The 24,122-nt window shown below is 39.5% G+C and overlaps 1 protein-coding gene across 1 annotated transcript in view; it reads right to left on the bottom strand.

Moving 5' to 3' along the window:
• Positions 1-6,801: 6,801 nt before the first annotated feature.
• DCAKD (dephospho-CoA kinase domain containing) overlaps positions 6,802-24,122 on the bottom strand; it is a 31,818-nt gene continuing 14,497 nt past the window's right edge. The window contains exon 6 of the mRNA XM_087713361.1: positions 6,802-7,858. Coding sequence (XP_087569487.1) covers positions 7,697-7,858 — 162 coding nt within the window. The 3' untranslated portion in view covers positions 6,802-7,696. The remainder of the gene's footprint in view (positions 7,859-24,122) is intronic.

Below are 24,122 nucleotides of genomic sequence, written 5' to 3'. Positions count from 1 at the left end.
GTGGCAAAGGAGGCAAAACATGCTTATTTTTCTAATCTTATAAATAGTCAACATGGTTCTGTTTACAGCAGCCTGGGGTATCCTTGGATGGATGGAGCCAGAAATGTTGCACAGGGCAATTGTGAAGAATACTTCACACATCTGTCAGATACAGTTGATTCCCAAAGCTCGCTATCTGGCAGGTCCTATGGAGATGACTGAGCCACAGCCTAGCTTTATTATTTAGGAAGAGTTTGACCTTGTTACTTTAAAAAAAGAAGCAGACAGAGTCCTCGGGGGCTGTGAGCTCAGCCACCGGTGCATTAGACTGAGGTCCCTCCTGATTAACCCAGACTTTCAGGAAGAAAACAAGTACTTGGGTTCAGGCAGTGATCTGTACTTGAGAGAGGGATGTTCCTATTGATGCTTAAGGAGGCGATGGCCTGCTGTCTTCTTAGGAAACTATCCCTGGAGCCAACTATATATGTTCTATTTCCAACCTTTCCTTTTCAGAAAACGTTGATAGTTTTAAATGTAAGATTATGGAAAAAGTAAATTATATGGACTATTATCAGTGTGGGACAGCCTTATACTTGTGGATGACCTCAGGCAGAAATGAAATGATTGAGGGACAGGGCTGCATCCAGTCTGACTATCCATGATCACTCAGTATCTTTCAATACCATTAACTATGGCTTGCTTCTGAACCACATCTGGGGACTGGGGACTGGAAATGGGGGCCACAATGTTAACAGCAGTTCTCTTCTTTCCTCTAGACCTGTCTCCAGTCAGTGTTGATTGGGGGGAGAGATTTGGTCTCATGACACTTCTTTTTGCAGAGTCCCCCTTTTTGTGGGATCCATCCATGTTCTCCCCAGCTATGCTGTTGATACAATTAAATATTTATATTATGAGCCAATCAAGTAACATTTTCTGTATCTGGAGGCTTCAAGTTTTAGGATCACATGGATCCAGAGATTTTTCCCTCCTTAATTCTCAGCAAGATAGCACTCCCCCATATAGACATGGTGCAAAATTTGAGAGTTCTCCTAGACTTGTGGTTTTTCTTTGAAGAACAGAAGGCAGCTATGAGTATGATAAATCCAACTTGTGTTAGAATATTCATGACTGGGAGAGACATGGTAACAAGGTCAGCCAGTGAATAGGCATAGCAACTGAGTCAGCCAGTTGGAGTTTAAACAGATCTGAATCTGTGCTGAGAATTGAAACTGAAGCTACTCTGTCTGCTCTGGACGAAGCTACCGCAGGGATGGGTTGCTGCAGGCACTGCTGCTGGTTTGATGCCTCAAAAAGTTTGAGGGGCAAAACTGCATGAAATCTCCCAGCTCCAAGGAAAATAAAGAGGTTCAAACATAGTAGCTTCATTTTTTTAATGCACACAATTAAAAACACCTGCTTGTGTTTTGCTTGTAATTTCTACAACGTTGAAAGAATCTACTATTGGTATTGTACATTTATTCATCTGCTATTATGTATATAAAGAAGTTAATGAATCCAACTGAATCAGTTATCTCTGTGCTTTCTGGATTTGATTTTTCTGCAGCAAACGCTGACATCTTATCCACCAATTGCATACTTTTCTGGATCAGGAGGCACTACCTATGCCTTGGTCATCTCCTGAATGGATTACTGCGACACATACTATGTAGGGCTGCTCCTGAAGACTACTAGGAAATGGCAACTGGTCCAGAATGCAGTAGTGTGAGCAATTATAGGTATACTTCCAGGGGTGGTTTTCAACCGGTTTGCGGCGGTCCCCGCGATCCGGTTGATCACCGAACCCGGAAGTAAGTAACTTCTAGGAACGGCGAAGCCCCCCCCTGCGCCTGCGCGCCCACGCGTGCCCACACCCACTCCTTACCCAGTTTTTGCCGAATTCTGCGCTTCCACGCATGCGCAGGATGCATACAGCGCCTGCGCGATCCTCCAGGAGCAGCTGGAGCATCGCACAGACGCTAGTATGCATGCGCATGGCGCATGCGTGCACGTGCGCACCGCGCGCATGTGCGAGGACGCCGCCGGCGAGAAACCCACCCCTGTATACTTCCATATGCCATTGCTCTATGAGCCAGGTTATTCTGGAGGAAATAAACAGTGTTTGTGTTTTTCCCACTCTCCTAACATAGGAAAGGTTTAGGATATAGAAATTAATTTCAAACCTCATTCTCTGACACCATATAGCCTAACAAGGGAAAATATTAGGTCGTAAAGTACTAATAGAGGGTAGTAAAGGATACTTTCCCCCATCAATCCTACATGCAGGAACATGAGTATGTGGGAGGCATGTAAAAAAGGACAGGGCTTTGACTATTGGAATTACATCTGCCACTTTGATGCTATTGACATCATCCTGTTGCCTATTTGTGCCAGCCTGTCATAGGACCCTTTCTTGTTCCAGATTGGCTGGGCTTCTGCAAAAGCCTTGACCAAAATACACTTGCAAATTGTAGCTACAGCTTGGCTTAAATAGGACTGAAGGGGGATACTACCAGCTGCCTGGAAGAAGTTAAGATAACATCAAGATCCCATCCCCCCCGCCCTTTCTCCCTTTGCACTGTGGGAAGGTAAGACAAACTATACACATACACCAACTCATTTTTCCTTGATCAGAGTCATTTGCAAAGCCTAACGGATCAATATGCACTTTCCAGTCCATCTGCAGGTGTTGGTGTGAGCTGCATGAGGTTATGGAGATTTTGCCAGGAAGGCAGCAGGAATCCAACTCAAACCTTTCCTCCCATTGTGAAAGAGCCTTGAAATATCAGCAGGGAGTAAGCAAGCTGCCCAAATGCTCAAACAAGCTACCCTACAGGGGAACCAGGTTCAAGATCAGGAAAGGGGGAAAGCTCCGTTGCTCCAGCCTTTGGACTGAATGAAGTGCACAGGAAAAGCTCAGGATATGAAAATTAGTCCCAAATGTCATTCCAGCCCTTTTGATTCACTTACAGTTTAGGAAGACTTCATCCCTGGTTCTCCTTATCCTGTGCATTAAAAAGTGATGAAAAACCAGAGAGGAAGAATTGAGCATCATCATTCAACAGGTATATTATTGAACTTTGCAGAAGAAAATTCTAGAGATTTTGAAAAATGATTTTACTTCTCATTTGAAATGTATGTTGCTTTCTATATTGGAAAGTCTTAAATATAGTATTGTCGCAGTCTTTCTTATGATGACTATTAATGGAAGAGCAAAACTTGCAGAATTTATAGCTGACATAACAGTACAGCAACATTAATTAGAATATGAGGACCAGAGATAGTCATCATACTGATGTCTAATAAAGTGAGAGGATGCTGCCTCCCAGGCAGTGAATAATTTTGTATAAAGTAAGCATTTACTTTATACAAAATAGCATTTTTGCTTGAAGCATAGTACAGAAGGATTGGGGAAATATGGTTTATAGATCATGGCATGGCACAAAAAGAAAAAGGTTCTTTTTCTTAGAAAATCACAGGTATCGCTTACATAAAAAGAGGGATTCAAGAGACCAGTTAAAAATACTTTCCCCTTGAATAATCTTATGTGGAAGCCTTTGGAGTAGAGAATCTGATCTTGGAGAGTAGGGGGCTTCCCAACTCTCATCACTTCGAATGCTATTGTTCTTTGATAAATTAAATTTGGACAAGGTAAGCCTTGAGCTGTTTTTCTTAAACAGCAACCCACATCTTTGAAAATAAAATAAATTCTAATTAATTCCAATTAACAGCTTCCTTGGCACCAAGAAAGATGAGGAGAATTTTTTCCAAGATCTTCTTTAATTAAAGGAAGGGGAAACCAATATTTAATTAAGTAAGAAGCTTGATGATTGATGGAAAATCACTCCTTTTCTGCCAGTTAAGGTCAGTTCCTATCTGGTTTGATGGCTGGGTAGGAAAATCATACTTGGAAAAGTCTGGTAACGGTTGGCTTAAGGAAGATCTGGTTTGGAAGCACAGACAAGCATAGCAGTGTGCTTTGAAAACCCAGAGATGTTGCAAGATATGATTGTGTTCAACTTTGTTTAGAAATCCTGCTACTAGTCTGAATGTTCCTTAATCCCAGTTACGTGTGGACAAATGTTTGAACTGTTGGCAGATTGACTGTTATGTGAAATGTGGAAAGATTATGTGTTTGCAAACAAACAAGCAAAGAAAATAATTACCCAGAGCAGGCTGCTCTGCCTTCCTTCCTGGGGCTGTGGATGGCAAATGTAATCATGCTCTGGATCTTGTTCAAATCTTACCCAGCACCAGATGTCTCTGAATTCACATATCACTTTAATGATATAAACACTTTAAAACATCATTATAACAACATTTTTATGGGCTGGAATTAGGGTATACTTGAATTCAACGTTTGCACATCTGCCAATTGTCTTAGTTTGGCCAGATTAGTCAGACATTTGCAGTGAATAATTTCCGTAGGAACCGGCAATTTAGGAGAGAAACTTCCACTGTCTACTGCTTGAATGGTAGCAAATGGTGGGTGGACTAGCTTCAACATATCTAAGGGAGAAAGAGCTCTGTGGTCTTGGATGACTTCAAGAGGACAGACTTTAAACCCCATAAATTAATCACTAGAGCCTTTTATCCCCGAATGCCAGAAACATCAGGGATGTTTCTGTCATTCGGGGATAGAATGCTTTTGAATCTATATTCTATTCTGACAATAATCATTAATAATCACGAATGCACTGATTCTTACTATAAAAGCAGTCTAAATCCTTAAATTTCACTAAAGCTAATGCCCATGAATGCAAGAAATAAACTGTATAAAGATGTTTTTTTCCTCTGGACTCTAAGCATGGGCAGGCAGCACTTCATCAATTATATCGAAAATGCTTGGACATACAAGTAACTATTCTCAGCTTGTCTTTGTCCTAACACAAAGGTAGCCTGCAATGACACTTTGGGATTCTGTTTCAACACCACTTTAATTCATCCTTAGTGAAGCGTGCAAACCAGCGTTGAATGAGGAGAGCACATCTTTGTCCTTATGTCTTGGCCACTTTTTACAGAAGCATGATGGAGAGCGTTTTAACAAACTGCATCACTGTTTGATTTGGTGGCAGCAGTAGCTCAGATAGAAGGTCCATACAGAGAGTGGTAAGGACAGCCAAGAAGATTACAGGAAGCTCAGTTCCTGTTATTCAGGATACTGCTTATAAGGACTATGTGCTTAAAGCTCAAAGCATTGTTAGAAATTCCACACAGCCACTTTATGGTCTGTTTCTATTTTTCCCCTCTGGGAGGAAGTTTCAAAGTATTTCTAGCAGGATTACCAGATTCTGTAACAGCTTTGTTCCTATGCCATCAGTTGGGTAAACTCTGAAGATTTGTTTTTCTTGCTATGTACATGTATACATCTGAACTAGACTGTTGTTTCTTTGTGTCATATATGTGGGTATATGCATTGTATGTATGTATGAACGTACATACGTACGTATGTTCGTATGTTCGTACGTATGTATTCATTCTGTCATGGTTATGTAGTGTATATTAGAGGTGATGAACCTTTGAAACCTGTATGCAACAAAATTTCATTTTATGTATGCCAATTAGTGTACATTCAAAGTGACAATAAAGTTCTCCTCTCCTCTCGTCTTTCATTCCATTCCATTTTATCTCATCAACTCCTTTCCTGTTAGTCATTGTGTGGAATAATTGCCACACTTCTCTCCTTGATCACTGGTTTCTACCTCTTAGCTATTTTTTTATATATTTGTATCCTAAGAAAGAAACATGCCCACATAAATCTTGACTACTACTGTGCTTTATGTGCCAATAAACATCACATGGCTTCCTTCTATCTGTCTCATGAGAAGTGTACTTGAAGCATTCGTTTATTGACTCCTATGCACATGTGCAAATCAGTGTGTATCACTGGTTTGGGGGAAGTGATTGTTGGTTTTAAAAAAAAACCTATAAAGCATTGAATTACACCTTGCTCATCCACTGCTGGACTGGTAAATGCTAGATATTTTTAAAAGTTCACCATGCACCAGTGAAAGGATAGGCGTGTCTGCCTGCCTTTCTAGCTGTTGAAACTGATAAGATTTCCGCTTGTTGTACCAGCTGGGAATGTGTCAAATACTGGGAAATCTCCAAAAGGGGACTTCTTCAAAAGGTGCATCGATAGTTCATTTGTCCTCAAAGAACTACTCATGGAAATGAAATCTATTGGTGCTTACTTTCCTAGAATGGGTGAAAGGATTGAGGAAGCAGGTGAATCCACCAATCAGTAACTGATATTTTGTAATAGCTCTTCAGCAATGGTGTCAGGGTCTGATAAAATCACTTGTCAAATTGGTAATTTTCAACCAAATGGAACATCTGGCCAGCATCTTACTTTAATTTTCTCATTTTAATTTGTCACGTTTAATATTTGAATATCTCATGTTAGCCTATGCTAGAATGTTCATGGTATATTTCATTTAACAGGAGCTGTGGGTGCAATTCAAAGAAAAGAAAAAAGAAAAAAAATATGAACCCTGAATCCTATTGGTCTATCATAGCACACAACCAATAGTTCTTTAGGGAAGGGAAACTTCCTGCTGGTTTCATGGTCTCTAACTCATCCACTTTTCTCCCCCGCCAGAAAACAGGCATCTCTGCTGACAGTGATGAGAAGCTGTACTGACAAGCCATCTTACCACAGACTGACACCACTGCTGGAGAGCCATTGCAAAATAAACTGTGGCAGGAAGAAATCCAAGATAATCTGGCATCAAAATATTTATATACCGCACTCTGACCTCTCATTGAATGCCTTGCTTTATTAACGAAAAGTGCAGCAGAAAAGATGCTCCAAAGTCAGAGAAGTGGTGTTCCTGCAACTGACCCCATTCATCATTCCTCCTTATTGAGGTACTCCAAGTATCCACCTTCCGTCATGGGGAAGCAAGGAAGTCAATTAATTGCAGAACATAAATCAGGTGGTTAGAATAAGAAGTGCCACTGGTGCAACGAGATGGAGAAGGAAACTCTTTCGTACAGGCAGGCAGATATCCAGAAGCTTTGACAGTGTGAGCTTCCTAAGTGGACTTTTTATTTATGCCCACAGCCGCTGCTTTCTAAATCATGCAGATTTCCAACAGGAATGGCTTTTGTTATTGCTGACGTACATTACATTAACAAAAGGGATGTATTTTTGGCTTGCTGTCTGTGGGTTAACGATAAAGAAATCTGGGAAACATTTAGGACTCCCAGACACCATGGGTTATCCTAAAGAGATGTTGCTAGCTATCAGGATATCAAAGGAGAGTTTTGAAGTGTTTCTGTATGCATCTGGATATCCTTTGGGGGTGGGGAGAGGGGCAGAAAATAGGGTGATAGGGAGGAAAAGAGCATGATCAGTTGAATCCTAATCAGGAGCATTCCAGGATGCAGCATTTCCTTTCCTCGCTCCATCTGCATATGTAAACATATGAAGGTGAGTGTATAGCCCAAAGGACAAAGCTAGTCAAATTAAATCAATTTCAGAGTTAAATTAATATTATCTGATCCCGATAACCTGCTCTCCCAGCGTTTCTAGCCAGGTTTCAGCACCAAGTACGTCTGTAGCAGGACAGCATTTTACTAAAAGCAGCAAACTCTTGAGAACGTTCTTACCACACCTTTGCTGAATGTATCCAGCCCAAATGGAGTCATTAAAAGGACATCCTTGGTGAGCTGCAGCAATCACCATGGAAAGCAAGGCTGCTAAAATATGTTGATCTTAGGTTGTTATGAAGATCCAGTTTGGGAAAGTCTCTCGTGCTACTAATGATGCAGAAAGTGTCTGGGGATGATTAATGGAGCTGTCAGGCTGTATGGAGAATGGTGTGTGTGCTGAGTGACAGGAATTGGTACCCTGAGTTGGAACTTCTTTCATCAGGAGCTGAAAAATAGAAGAGAGATTCAAAATGGTACCTTTTTAAGCAGACCTTGCTGAGTTGCTTGGAAAATTTGCTAATGTTTGCTAAAAGTTTGACCTGGGAAAGTTGTTAGAGATGAGAATTAGATTATTATTCCAAAAGTAAAAATATGCCATTAGTTTTGAAATTTAGATTATCTTGCTTAGTTTTTGAAATTCATTTTTGAATTTTGAAAATGTGTATTGTATGATATAGATTTTTCCAATTTTGAATGATTTTTCCAGAATTAAAGACATTTTCACCTCTTATTACTGCAACCTGAGCAGATAATTTATTAATTATTTCTATGCCTTCTATAATCTTCTATCTTTCCTTTGTTCACATACTGCCCTTATCCATGTACCCCATAGTTTTCTAATGTCCAGATCTCCAGAGGCAAATCTTATTATATGAAGAATCTTATAGCATCTTAAACAAAAACAGCTTTATTTTGACAAAAAGTATTTGTGGACCCAAGTTCAAATTGTCAAATTAGGAAGAAAATGAAATCAAAATAGCTATATATAGAATTATATGACACTTCATAGTGCTTTACAGCACTTTCTGAATGTTTTATTGAGTCATCATATTGCCCCCAACAATAGGGGTCCTCATTTTACCAACCCTGGAAAGATGGAAGGCTGAGTCAGCCTTAAACCCATCAGGATTGAACTCCTGGCTGTGAGCAGAGTTAGCCTGCAATACACCATTCTAACCACTGTGTCACTAGATTATGAAGGTAATCACAAAATTTAGTCTAATGGTTGACAATTTTACTGTTTTGCTGTTTCTTTGTTTATCAAATGCAAATTACAATCAGGCAATTCCAGCAGACAAAGAAAGACAAACTCTTCAATGGGAAGAATAAATCTTTATTAAAACAAATTTCAGTAGGGAAAAATGGTTAGGAGCAGGATTGGTAGTACTTGTGAAGAAAACCAAAATGGGGAGAAAATACTCTTTTTTCTTTCTGCACATTATGTTTTGTTCCTTTTTTCATTCTTCCATCCTCCCCACTCTCTCTCTCTCACACACACACACTCACACTCAGAGAACAAAAGAGATTGAGGCAGTTGGGTGGAGCACATAAGAAAGTTGGGACTTGGGGGTGGGAGGCACAATCTTAGAAGGGAGGCCAGCAGTTTCATGAAAATCCTTATGAGGCCCAGATGGCAGATGTTTCCTGTGTTGCTCTAGGGATAGAAAACTCGTATACAATCAAATTAATACATTCATGTTGATTGCATTAAATCAAACCGTCTAGACATATGAGCTTCCTTGATACTTCAGATACTGCAGAAGCTGATCCAGTCTGCCTCAAATGAAGTACTAGAATTGCAGAGAGTTTGATATGGTTTCCAGAAACTGAATTCATGGACATTCTGCAGTTTAAAAAGCTGGATGAGCATTGGACGACACATACAATTTTTTTAAATTGTAAAATTCAAAAATTCAATTCAATGGCTGATTTTCTAGATCTTCAAGAGCCCCATCATCTGCTCCTCAACTACCGTATTGTGCATGTGTAGATGGTCTACATAGAGACAAATACAAAATTGTGTGCATTAAAAATAATGAAGCTACTATATATGAACCTCTTTATTTTCCTTGGAGCTGGGAGATTTCATGCAGTTTTGCCCCTCAAACTTTTTGAGGCATCAAACTGGCAGCAATGCCAGCAGCAACCCATCCCTGCGGTGCTCACCTCCGTTTCAAAGTCGAAGAGCCTGCACTGTCCGAAGAACTCTCCATGGTCATGACTAAATGCCGAAGGCACATGGAAAACTGTTACCTTCCAACCAAAGGTCCCTATTTTTCTACTTGCATTTTTACATGCTTTCAAACTGCTAGGTTAGCAAAAGCTGGGACAAGTAACGGGAGCTCACACAGTTATGTAGCACTAGGGATTCGAACCGTCGAACTGCCAACCTTCTGATCGACAAGTTCAGCATTTTAGCCACCGAGGCACCATGTCCCTTATTGGTTATTTTATGTTGTATGAATTCTAGAGATTTTTAATCAGATGTGCCTTGGATATTTTGGTTCTGTTTTTAAATAACTTGTAAAATACCAAGAGTCATTTTATAGTAGCAATGGAATATAACTATAATAAAATAAATAAAATAATGAGTGGATGCCTTCTTTGGGATGACCCAAGCTTAGTTTGAGAATGCAAAACACCAGCTTCAGTTTCCCTTAACATACTTCCCATTATCTAGAATTTGAGTAATATTATTATAAATGAAAAAAAGAATGAAATGCTATTCTATTTGAATTGGCAAAAGTGCCTATGACACAACACTTTTTCTTTTCCTGCCTGTGATGATCACTACAGCAATGTGCAATATACAACCTTAGTAACTATTCTTTTCACAACCTCACATCCTTCTGAATCCTCTGCCCTTGCTTGCTGCTTTTATTATGTTTACCAAAGTGCCAATCAAAGATAGCAGTCCAATTTCCATTCTCCATTGACACATATTTTTTAGATCAAAGTTAACAATAAGCCTTAGCACACAGTGGTACCTTAATCACAGATATTGAAGTGGCATGCATTGATTTGAATTGGGGGAGGGGGGCTGAGAGACCAGGCAAGACTCTAGCTTCTTAACTTGTAATATTATGGCACTGTATCCCTATCATTTCTTGAACTGGATCTTGCTTCTGCCCCAGTACAAATCAAAAATGATATTGAAATGTCAATTCCAATTGTTTATTGCAAAAAGGTTAAATAGGCATCTACTGTACAAAAAGAAGGGGGGGGGAAGCTCTGAAATCACCTTTATGTTGTCTTTTGGAAGAAAGGAATATCTCTGCCCATAAGTGAAAGTAATACAAGTATGTGTTAAAATTTAATAAATAAGAAAAATTCTGCAACAAGGTGACTAAAAGTCTGCCATAAAAGTCTGCCATTAGTTTATACCATCTGAACAGTTTCTAGTTATAGTGGACTCTTTTGTATATAACAGAATCTTGCAGGATTCTGGATTGTCTCCCAAAATTATTTTGAGAGTGAGAACCTGACAGCTTTTAAAAATATCTTAAAGCAACTTACTTTTTCCTGGAATTAAATAATGAGTGTTCACACTCCTGAGTGCTCTGAAGCACCCTATAGCCCTAGGGTATAATATATTCCACCTCTGATTTTAAACGGACATTAGAACAAACCACCCTGATGGAGGATCATGGGCAGCTTGCCTAGAATTTTAAAATGCAGTCATTCCTATTACATTAAATAAAGCAGTGGTGAGATTCAAATTATTTTACTACCGATTCTGTGGGCGTGGCTTGATGGGCATGGTGTGGCTTCGTGGGCGTGGCAGGGGAAGGTTACTGCAAAATCCCCATTCCCTCCCGGTCAGCTGGGACTCGGGAGGCAGAGAATAGATGGGGGCGTGGGCAGTCAGAGGTGGTATTTACCGGTTCTCCAAACTACTCAAAATTTCCACTACCAGTTCTCCAGAACTGGTCAGAACCTGCTGAATACCACCTCTGAAATAAAGAATATAAATGTAAGTACATGCTCAGCCTTCTCAAACTTGTAGTCCTTTTGCTGTGCTGATCTATAATTCATCTATAGTTCTCTTCAGGAGTCTACAGACAAGCAATTTAGTTGGTGTGCAAACCATTCTAAAATGGACTAGGACAAAAGAGGTTGGATATACTCTGACTGTATGGAAATCACATATAAGCACTCATTTAAACAAAGGATTGATTGATTGATTAGATTTAGAAACTGGTTGATTCCAGACTGACTACTTAAAATGGGAAAATAATAAAAACAGCCTAAGTATCTGGACAGATTAGGCAATAGTAGCATCACGGCAGAAAAAGAACAGGACTAAAACAAGAGCCTAAACAGACAAGCAAATAAACTGGCTAAGTAGCTGTGCATTAAGCAGTGGTACCTTCCAGGGGCCCAGGAGCTTCTGGTGCCTGGCCTCCAGGGATGAAAGAGATCACCCATCTGGATCCAGTGCAAAACTTTGCCTAGGCTTCTACTGCCAAGCAACATTACACAAAGACAGAGCAGAAACAAATGGCATATTTTGCCTTTAACTGTATGACAACAAACATTGATGAAACTGAAAGGTATTTTACCGATCAAAGTTGCACTGGTCAGTATCCAAATATGCACTCCTAGATTTAAAAAAAACAAAAAACGATTTATTTTGGAGATGCACCTCAATTGCCACATTACACTTGGGTTCACAAAATAATTGCACCTACTGTAATTTGACTGACACCTCTTCCCTGCCTCCCATCCAATTTCTTGAGTTGCACTAAACAAAAATTACACTGGCTATGCTATTTCCCTCCTTACACAATTTTACCCTTCTCTGTGAGACTCTGTACCCACAATCCCCGTAAACAGGAAATATTAAAGGTGAAGCCAGTCTAGATTAAAGTGGGGCAGGTGATGTCTTAGCATCAGAACTAGCATCTTTTGTGTGCATCTGAGTAACACATGATATAAAACTATTTCCATGTCCAAATAGTGAATGTTTTTGGTGGAATTTATTTTAAAGGGAGCTCTACTTCCTACCTATAACTATCATAGATATAGCTGGCAAGATCTTCAATATCAACCATCTAATGACTCAGGTTTAGGCCATTTCTTCACTGGTGATGTGAATTGTCATTTAACTATTGCTATGTCAATGTATTACTAATGAATGGATTTTATATCACCACAGAGATGGCTGGATGGTGCTCTAGGACACTATAAATCATGGTGAGGAAATGGCCTTTGTTTAAATCCTTTCCAATCAAAGTACTATAATCAGCTTTCAAGTGAACCTAGTAATGTCATCAGATAGGGCTGATCTACTTTTCTGGTCCTTCTGAAAGCTGAGGTCTGGAAGTACTAGTTCTAATCAGCTCCTTTCCTAGTAAAGGTAGCAAAAAAAAAAAAAGATAGGGAAGGCAAACTAAGTCTGCTGTTTGCATACATGTTTGCTGCCATCTAGTAGTAGTCTGGGTTTTTGCAGCCCAGATGACTACTATGAGGTGAGCCATATTATGACCAAATTGGTATTTAAAGATGGGTTAACAAGGAATTATGACATATGAAGCTCAAACTGTAGAACACTGGTTGAAGAATGTGATATCAAACAGTATGAAGAACAAAATTGGGAAGCCAAATCTCAATGAAAATAGAAAAAAAAAGAAGGCAAAGCGTTTCTGAGATTTAGATTCTGTCTATAAAATCTTTGGGGAGCTGTTTACACAAGGACAAAATACTGTAATTTCATAATGTCAAGAGGAACAGGAAATCTCTTTCTGTAGAAATGTCCCCTTATTTTAAAATGAATAAATTACTCTGGTCCTGTTGCATTGCAGTCACGGACTAACCAAAGTGATAAATGCACAAGGACACAAAACCTATTTTTCTCCAACTTTGAAAGCCGGGGGTGGTGGGGAGGGAAAGTTCCTGGCAGACACTGGCCTGCACGCAAAGAATTAGCAAAGAAGGACTTTTCTTCATTGAAAATCTCGTCAGCTTGGGTGATAGATTGCTGAGCCTGATGAAAAACGTGCTTGCAAAGAGAGCATCAGATCAGAGCTGGGGGGATGGAGGGCGACTCATACGCTTTAAGATGCTGATACCTGAGCCCAAAGGAATGCGATAGCCAGGGGAGAAAGTGACACTTGTCAAATCAACGAGTAATTGATCCGAAGTGCCAATTTGCAGCAACTAAATATTTGGTTTGTGTTCTCAGGATGTCTTCAAACAAACTTCAATTAAGGAAGCAAGAGGAGGCAGGACAAGAAAGGAGCCGCTGTTAACATTGCCACATATTCTTACATCCAGACACAGCCGATCGATCAGGAAAGATTTTAAAGAGATGCTCCAGTGTTCCCATCCCTGTCGCTCCAGTGAACAAGGGCCCAATGTTTAGCATTCCAAAAGAGGTTAATCTTTGACTGAGAAACATTCACCCAGTTTCTAAACACACCCACCTCCATTTAATCCCTGCAGAGTTTATTGGAGCAAAACAACAAAAAGTTTCATCTGCATTTTTCAAACTGAATTCTGATCAGTTGTTGATGTTGTGACCATTATGCAGTCCCATGTCTGGTATTTGTACATCCTCAAGATCAGTATTTCTTAGCCTTGGCATCTTTAAGATGTTTGGACTTCAATTTCCAGAATTCCCCTGGCAGCCAGAGAGTTGAAGTCCAGACTTTGCTAAAGTTGACAAACTCTACTCTAGATGAACACAGAAACTAGGTTTCAAACCTCCAGGGGCATCCACAAGGAGGTAAAAAAGTAAAGAGGGCAGCCACACAAATTTCTTTGTCGCAAACTGTTGGATCCTCCTTAACTCAAATGTGTATTTTCCTGGGTTCCCAGGTCAACCATACATGGACCACAGATGTCCATGCCCACTTTTCAGTCTGAAGCACTACACTTTGTTTTACCACAACAATGATTTTTTTTAAATCATGCATTACTACGGTTTGAATTTATTATAAAAATGATTCCTGAATCCTAAAAGCACATTGTTCAAAACTGAATGGACAATATAGAGCAGAAAACAGCATCCTGCCCCCTGAATTATTTTGGCACCGGCATCCAATACGTTTTCCTTCTTCCCTGAAAGTACAAATACATTAACAACAGTTATAATATTTTCCTCCCTTTTCACAGAGCCAAATCTGCTGCCTGAAGCAGCGACTAATTCATGTGAATGCCATGGATATTGCTAGAAGAATATTTGCACCACTTCGGGGACTAGCTGCAAATCCATCTCTACATAATATCAGGGAGCTGAACCAATTTATTTCAGATTCTGCTCTGATTGGAAACGTCAGCAAATCTGTTTCTGGGCAACATTTTCTTTTAAATTGCAGTTTCCAGGAGGTTTCTGCAGTAGCTCCACAGTTCTCTTTGGCCCCATTTCTCATTAGAAATTATTCTTGCCTCCATGAAACTATGCTAGAATATTTGCTGGTGAGGGGCACATTTCTTGAGTGTTTGACTCAAGTTTGACAGTGGAACCAATTATCCAGAAAAATAGTGGGCTTCCTGTCATTGCATGTGTTCATGTGGAGGTTCGACAGCCATCTGTCTGGGGTGTTTTAATTTGGATTCTAGCATTGAGCAGGGAATTCAATGGGTGACCTAAATGGTCCTTCCCAACTTCGTAATTCCGGAGTCTATGTTAGCTGCTACATAGCAGCTGCAGCCACCTTGTTCATCTGAGAGGTGGAACTTTCCTCTTCATTTATGCATTGTTTAGAAGTTGTTGGTTAGGTAGTCATAGCTCTTGGAGAATGTGTGTTGCTGCAAAATAGCTGGAATAATATACCCATCAACACAAAACTAGTGTCTCACATAACACTAACTAAGCCAAGTATCAGGGGTGGGCTACTGGGGGTTTCCGGGGGTTCGGGAGAATCTCTAACTAAGATTCTGTGCAGTTTGGAGAACTTCAAATCCCACTCCTGGCTGGCCATGTTCACCCTGCCCTGCCCCTCCATGGAGTCCCCATGTGGCCCCTTTTAGATGCAGGTAAGTGCAGGGCGTGCTGGGAGGCTCGGGGAGGGTGAAAAATGGACCTACTGGAAATTTGGGAAGGCCTTTTTCATCCTCCTGGAGGCCCAGGGAAAGCCTCCGGAGCCCAGGGAGGGCAAAAATGCCCCCCACTGTGTTGTAGGAGGCTGACTAGGCCACCCCCACCATGGCAACACCCACCCAGCAACCAGGCAGAGAACCCCTTGCTAAAACTTTTGAAGCCCACCCCTGACTAAGTTCATATATTTCACCAAGTTAAAATCAAACAAATACCATCATAGCGTAGGGTCTTTATTTCTTCATAACGTAAAGAAAGATCTGCTTGTGATCTCTTAACAGCAGCCTCAATATCAAAGACAGTTAAGGTTCCAAGAGCAATGGTAGATCAAAATATCGTGCAAAAAATCCTCATATCCATCTTGGGCTACTAAAAGGAGGTCTTGTATAGCCTGAACTACTCAGCCAAGCCAAGGTAGTTCCTTATCTGGAAATCAGTTCCTCTACCAAATTGCAATATGTCACGGATCAACTCTGAGAAGGCCTTTGAAAGACCTTGAAGCAACCATCACCCAATCTAAGCTAAACTGCTGTAAGAGAGACAATAGTTTCGTTTGCTAACAAGCCAAGCAGAAAATAACAGGGCGGGAAGAACCAAGGAGACAGGCAAACAGTAGCTTTCAAGCAGACTTCTACCCTTTAGCTATGTGATTAAATAGTTCTTAGTTGGATGCTTCAGATGAAAATATTAGGGAAATGCTAATATTGAAAAAAATCCTTCAAATGAGATCATTATTATTATATGTGCTGCCATATATCCTTTTCCTAACGCACCTCACTATGTTGCATTTTTGATCCTGATATTAACCTGGAGAGCCTGCCTGGTCCTTAATTTATGGAGGCAAAGTCTCTTCCCTAATTATAAATAATACTTGCAATGATGAGAACTTCAAGCATTGTTCAGTCAATTGTGCTTCATGTGACAATGCTGTAAAAATATTTGGTAATGGGAGGAAAATTGTATAGTCTACATTATGAAACCTTCTTTACTGTTAATCAAAAAGGCATGGGGGGAAACGCAGTGGAGAGTCTGTCCAGAAGCCATTGCATAATTTGCTGGGTGCCATGAAGGAAAAAGAAAAAGAAAAGAAATCTCCTTCTTCGGGAAAATCCATGAATAACAATGAAGTTTTCAAACGTCAGAGAATGAGAAAAATAACCAAATCCATGATGCATTTTACCCAATCATGAGGTGCCAATTTGGTAGTAGCACTTCTTTCAGGCATGTTGTTTGCACTTCTTTAAACAGCAAAACGTTTTAGTTCATCTGACTGAAAATCTTTTATTAAAGCACACTGATTGGGTTCATGCACTGCACTAAGTCATGTCTTAATTCAGGGGTGTCAAACCTAAGGCCTAGGGGCTGGATTGACCTGCAAAGTACTTAGATCTGGCCCGCGGGGCCACCCTGGAAACAGCGAAGGACTGGCCCGCAGTGCTTCTGCCAGGGAAAATGGGCTCCCAAGCTCCGTTTTTGGCTGCCACAACCTCCTGCAACCTCTGCCAGTGAAAACCGGAGCTGGGGGGGGGCGCATGCGGCCCTCCCCTGGTCTGTTTTCACTGGTAGAGGGTTGGGACCCTGTTTTCACTGGAAGAGCGCTCAGGCCACCACAGGAACGCCTGACAGGAATGATATTGAGCTGGCCAGCCCCCCTCCTGCCCCCCCCAAAGTCAAACACAACCCAGATGTAATCCTAAATGAAATCAAATTTAACATTCCTGTCTTAGCTTAATCATGTTTCTAAACAAGCTACAATGGGCTTAAACACCTCACACAAATCCATAATCTGTGTCATTTGGTTTAGGCTTAGAATGTTTTGTGAACCTAGCCATTGTGATTTGGAAATGATGATTTCTGCCCTTGCATGTTCTACAAACTTAATCGTTTATTTAATCAAGAAATTCATGACATACTAAGGTACTCCTTAACATGCCTGTATACAAACAATGTATTTTACAAACGAATGATGAGAGCAGGCAATTGCTAAATTCAAAGTAATTTTTGTAAGTAATTATGCATAAGTAATTATGCATGATAGTCATGCTACACTTTTTCATAATAAGGATGCCTTTATTCACAGCTAGATAATTTAAGCAGCAGAAATCCAGATGACCACAATAGGGCAACAAAGGGATACAGAAAACAGATTCTTTGCTCCAATTTAATGTTATGCAGATTTTTATAATCCAAATCTGATAGTCTTTATCATGCTGAGGAAACCTAATCAGGAGATTTTTTTTATTACTGGGTTTTTTTGCTTGCTTGCTTTTGAATATTGTTTTACGATGGAATTTATAATACTCCAGAGTGGATGTAGTAGAAAAACTGTACCCTGTGTGCATAATTACAGATTTCCTTTGCAAGCTATCATAAGTTCCAGCATTTCAAAATCAACCACGATTCCACTGAGAAACAAAATGCTACACCTTACAAAGATTGTAAATGCTTTTGTCACATCCAAGGGAGCTTTCATATACCTTCAGCTCTCTGTTTGCTGTGTTATTTTCATACACTCTTTTACAATTGTTTGATGCCAAACTATTTCTTTTTTTAGTGAATCCTGCAATACACTTTTTCTTGACAAAACTATTATGGGAAGAATTGTTGCAATATTACTACTGCTCTGGACCTCATGATGTGAGGTCTGATGTGAGATATGATGACTATTATGTTATCATATACCCCAAGATGTAAAAGCAAAACAAAGGAAGCAATGAAGCCTAAGTTATCTTGAGAATTTGGTTATGGAATGACCTAGTAAATTCATTAAACTAACCTTAAGGAATGTTTTTATAAATATGAAAAATCTCTCCTGTTCATCAGGTGCCATATTTCCTCTATTTTCTTTTTAAAATCCACTATTCACTATGTTGCTGCTGTACAACAGACAGACAGACAGACAGACAGACAGACAGACAGACAGACAGACAGACAGACAGACAGACAGACATACATACATACATACATACATACATACATACATACATACATACATATATATATATATATATATATATATATATATATAGTGTTATATTTGTACTGATAAATAAATAAAGAGACTAGTATAGATCTATTTCAAGCTATTTAGCTCTCATCAGCTAGCCATACCTTTACTGGGATTCGAACCTGTGCTATATTACATCTTAGGCAAACGTCTTAGCCATTAAACCACAAGTTCTCCTCCTTATCAGCTGAAGCCAGGGAAGAAGGTATATATTTTAGTGTCACAACCCCTGGTAAGCCCCAATTATGGGAGGAAGCTAACAGCTTCCATTATCTGTCAATCGGCTCGTCACAAGAGTCCATCACAACAGAAATCCAATATTTTTACTGTTGCCTTTGTTACACATTTTGTGTTATATTTGTGCTGATAAATAAATAAAGGGAGACTAGTATAGATCTATTTCAAGCTATTTAGCTCTCATCAGCTAGCCATACCCTTACTGGGATTCGAACCTGTGCTATATTACATCTTAGGCAAACGTCTTAGCCATTAAGCCACAAGTTCTTCTCCTTATCAGCTGAAGCCAGGGAAGAAGGTATATATTTTAGTGCCACAACCCCTGGTAAGCCCATATATATAATATGTAAAGCTCAAAATTGTATCTCAGTTGTTTTAAATGGCTCAGCTTCCTGCAAGGATTTTTACACACATATTTATTAGCAGATTAAAATCAGGAAGAGTGAGGTCCATTATATTGATAGCAAGTTCTTTATTCCGTTGAGATTAATTGGAATTACAGGGAATTTTCTTTTGTAGTTGAGATACAACATTTTGCTGTTTGGAATATTTTAAAAAAAGAGATGCAGAACTTGAACGACTGATCCATATGAGGTTTTCAAAAGGAACCAAATTGTGATTTTACTGGATAGAAAGAACAAATTACAGTACTAAACATCTGGGAAGTAAATGCTGCTATGAATCTAAAAATTTAGCAGCATACAAATGTAGTAAGAAAACTTACATATAAATGAAATTATTAACTATTTTTGTATTGGTCCTAGCCTCTACTTTTTGAATTTGCCTCCTGGGTAACCTATTCTATGATTTCTTTCCTTCTTTCCTATTATCTACTTTGGGCCTCCCTCAGGAAACTTCTTATATTGAGACGAGGATAAAAAGTGGAAATAAAACTTGTCCAGCTGCCCTTTGGATGTCTTTGGAGTGCAGCTCACTGAAAACCCTTTGGTCATGCTTGCTGATAAATCTGGAAGCTATAGTTCCAAGATGCCTGGACAGTACCAGGGTGGAAAGCTTGAAATAAAGGAAAGCCCTGTCCGTCCCTAAATTGATCTTCAATTATAGTTCTGTTCGGCAATTGTTACTTTCATTCATTCACCAGTGAGACACTGGTGAAGTGGATACAGCAGTGTCTGCCTTGTTGTATGAGAAGAGCACATCTCTCTTCCACTCTCCTTATCACTTTCTATAGAGGGATGATTGAAAGTATCCTGTCATATTGTATTACTTTGTGGTTTGGAGCTATTACTGTTTTGGACAGGAAGTGTGCAGTGGTGAGGATGGCAGAAAAGTTTATTTCTTTCTATTCAGGACATGGCATATGAGGGCTGCTTGACCAGGGTCCACAGTGGACGCTACATCCTTTCCTTGACCATTTTTCTTTGTTACCTTGTTTGTGTGTAAGCCAGATTTGGCTCATTATCCAGGGAGGTCTTATTTTCAGGGAAACATTGTATGTATGTATGTATGTATGTATGGTATGGTATGGTATGGTATGGTATGGTATGGTATGGTATGGTATGGTATGGTATGGTATGGTATGTATCTACTCTCAGATATTTGGGGGGGTACAGAATTTTGACATGTATTATTTCTTGCAACTCATTGGGTGAATTTTGAAAGAACAATTTGTCAGTCAATGAAAGGGAAGAAGTCATCCAGCTGGCAGGATATGGCAAGATATCTTCTTCCTGGAGGAATCTGGCTGGGAAATCTTGGGACTGAAACAGACAATTGCTATGTTACAGCTGGAGCATAAAAACAGTTACCTTTGTAAGTCTTGCGAAATCATCCAAGTCTGACTATGGTTTACAAAGGCTTAATTTACTACTATGTGTATAAAGAAACAATCATACTGATTCTATCATTGTTTTATTAATAGAATGTGAGTTTTGCATACATATTAGGGTAAGCAAATTATAATATTATTAGTAGTTCATTAAAATATATATACAGAAATAGGCACAATCCAGTACTACCAACATCAAATACATAAAAAACAGTGGATTTTTATTGCATGAAGTCTTTATATAAAGACTTCATGCAATAAAAAGATATATATCTTTATATATCTTTATATAGCCAAGGTGGCGCAGTGGTTAAATGCAGCACTGCAGGCTACTGCTAGATCAGCAGGTCAGCGGTTCAAATCTCACCGGCTCAGGGTTGACTCAGCCTTCCATCCTTCCGAGGTGGGTAAAATGAGGACCCAGATTGTTGGGGGCAATATGCTGACTCTCTGTAAACCGCTTAGAGAGGCCTGAAAGGCCTATGAAGCGGTATATAAGTCTACTGCTATTGCTATTGCTATATATCTGACAACTAGTGTATACTTTTGTATAATATGAGATTTATCCCCTCTGAAACCAGCAAAGCTAGGATTTTATTAAATTCTGTAGTTTTTGTTGTTGTTTAATCTTACTATATATATGCTTTGGAATTATCTTTTTTTTAATAATTAAAAAGAAAAAAATAGTAATAGCATGAAAACATGAAACACTTGATTGCTATGCCTGGACAAATAATTGGAGGGGAAAATTCTCAGTTCAAAAAATTTAGAAGCTTGAAGATGTGAATCAATCTGTATGGCATCTCCTAGAATCTATCATTTTATCCAAGCTGGCTGGGAATTCCAACAATTATAGGGCAATATATCTAAAGAACAATGGATTAGAAAAGGTTGAAATATTTCCATGAGCCCATTTATTCCATGCAATTCTTCTGTACTTGCTTCTCTCCTTTACTTCTGTTCTTTATTTCCCACCTTCCTCAATATTTTATGCATTCCAACTTCTCAAACTCTTAGTAATTTAGCCTTTAATGTAAACAGCTGCATTATGAAAGTAGCAGCGGTCCAGTATATTAGTTGCTGATGGCAAAAGCAAGATTTAAGCCAAGAGAGGGGGGGGGGTGTAGCAGAGCCAATTAGTGTCAAATGACTTAACCTAATTTTTATCCACCATTTTCCATTTGGTCACTTTTCCAAAGCAAAAATCAAATTAAAAATCAAATTAGACTGTAGGGCCTCTCTGCATTGTACATCAAGAGAAAATTTATAATGCAGAGAATATAATGCTTAATGCATTTTATTTTGGGGGACCACAGGTTCTACAGATTGGTTGTGCAGAAATACAAAACATAAAATAATTTTGTTCTTTGAACTGTTTAACCAGATAGAGTGAAACTAAGCTATCACTGCCCTCTGCTGGATATAGAAAGTACTGCCTGTCTGTACTTTTATAAGAGTTATTATTAAAGTTTATAGCTAAATAGTTGGGTGATTATTCAAAATAATTGTCTGGAATTCTGCCTTTTAACTATTGCATATGGCATAATGCTGAAGTGATTGTAAAAAGTATACAAAATTTCCTTTTTTAGGACAAAGGTCTCATCAGTCTAGTACAATGTTATCCAGTCTGATGACTTCCTGATGTGTTGGATTGTGAACTAGTGTCTTACATAGAAGTCCAACGTCCACCTTTACTATTTGTATAAATAATTCAAGGAGGCAAACATATCTAACTTTTTCTCCTATTTTCCCCACAACAACCACCCTGAGTGGTCACTGGCCACTCTCACCCGGCCAGTTTTCATGCCTAAGGCGCAATTGGAACTCACAATCTCCTGGATTCTAGACTGGTGCCTTAACCACTTTATTATACTGGCTCTCAACACATCAGGAAGGCACCAATGTAAAAATGGGTGGTTTGTAGCCTTATACATGTGGAGGTCTGCATTTTCCAACCCTCCAATCAGCACAGATGGGTAGGGGATGGCTAAAAAAACAATATAGTATATGAAATCTTCCAACCAAAGCCCCACTCTTTTTCATGTCACATGTGAATTTCATGTAAAAGACAATAGTTCCATCCACTATCTTTTTTAATAGAAGACTTTTAATAAAAAAGACTTTTAATAAAACAGTCTTTCCATTTTATTTCTTCTTTCCCATTTAGCCATAATAAATTTAATATCTAAGTTTAAACCATGTTTGGAACATTTAAGAACCTTATACAACCCCAGCGCCCCACAGGAGCCACCATGTAGACCTAAAACATTTGGTAGCATTTCTTTTTTGTCAAGGTTGGGACTACTTTAAACTTCATTTTGTCACAAAACTTCTTTCCAGGTGAAAATAAAACATGTAGAATCTTAAGAGAGGAGGGGGGAGGAGGAGGGAGGAGAAAGAAGGGACGGAGGGAGAGAAAAAAGGAAGGAAGGAAAAGAAAGAAAGAAAGGAAGGAAAGAAAGAAAGAAAGAAAGAAAGAAAGAAAGAAAGAAAGAAAGAAAGAAAGAAAGAAAGAAAAAAGAAAGAGAAAAGAAAAGGTCCTCATAACATGAATCCCTTGGTAGAATTTATGCCTACTCATTCTAATAATGTCTCATCTCCAATCATGTCTCCTATGACTTCTATAAATTAATGGTATGTCTAGGTAGAAAAAAGATGTGCCCATTTTAAACACAATTTCTTCAGTCTTTTTGCATCACTACCTTAGTATATAATAGAGCCATCATTAAAAAGGCACAACAAAGAATGCTCTTCCTGTGTCAACTGAGGAAGTTCAGAATGCCCCAGGAGCTGTTGATTCAGTTTTACAGAGGAAATATTGAGCCTGTCATTTGTACTTCTATAATTGTTTGGTTTGGTACAGAAACCAAACAGAAAAAGTACAAACTCCAGTGAATAGTTAAGATTGCAGAAAGAATAATTGCAACCAGCCTGCCTCTCATAGAAGATCTATATATTGCTCCGGTCAGAAGGAGGACTGAGAACGTATATGCAAACCGCTCACATCCCGGACATAAACTATTTCAACTCCTCCCCTCGGGATGCTACTATAGGGCATTGAATGCCAAAACAATTAAACACAGGGACAGTTGTGCCACCACTCTTCTGAACGCTAATTCCCAGTCCTGCCTTATGTCCAAGTATATTTACTCATATAGAAGGGCTGCATTATTATTATCTTTCTTGTCTTCTCTATTACCTTCTCTGATTGATATCATTAACATGATTATTACTACTCTGCTGTTTTTCATGTATCCTGAATCGGGAGGCTCTCACGACAGTCACTCGAGCCCTTGTGATCTCTAAGCTGGAATACTGCAATGTGCTCTACATGGGGCTGCCCTTGAAGAGCACCCGGAGACTTCAGCTAGTACAGAACGCGGCCGCGCGAGTGATTGTGGGCGCACCTCGGTTCGCCCACATAACACCTATCCTCCGCGAGCTGCGCTGGCTGCCTGTAGATCTCCGGGTGCAATTCAAGGTCTTACTTACCACCCATAAAGCGCTCCATGGTAGTGGATCTGACTATCTGAGAGACCGCCTCCTGCCAATAACCTCCCTGCGTCCCATCAGATCGCATAGAGCGGGCCTCCTCCGTATTCCATCCGCCAGTCAGTGCCGACTGGCGACCACCC

The sequence above is a fragment of the Thamnophis sirtalis genome, unplaced genomic scaffold (genome assembly GCF_051295495.1).
Source record: "Thamnophis sirtalis isolate CommonGarterSnake01/CBP01778 unplaced genomic scaffold, rThaSir2_p1.2 scaffold_4, whole genome shotgun sequence".
Taxonomy (NCBI): Eukaryota; Metazoa; Chordata; class Lepidosauria; order Squamata; family Natricidae; genus Thamnophis; species Thamnophis sirtalis.
This window is presented reverse-complemented; position numbering and strand designations above follow the sequence as displayed.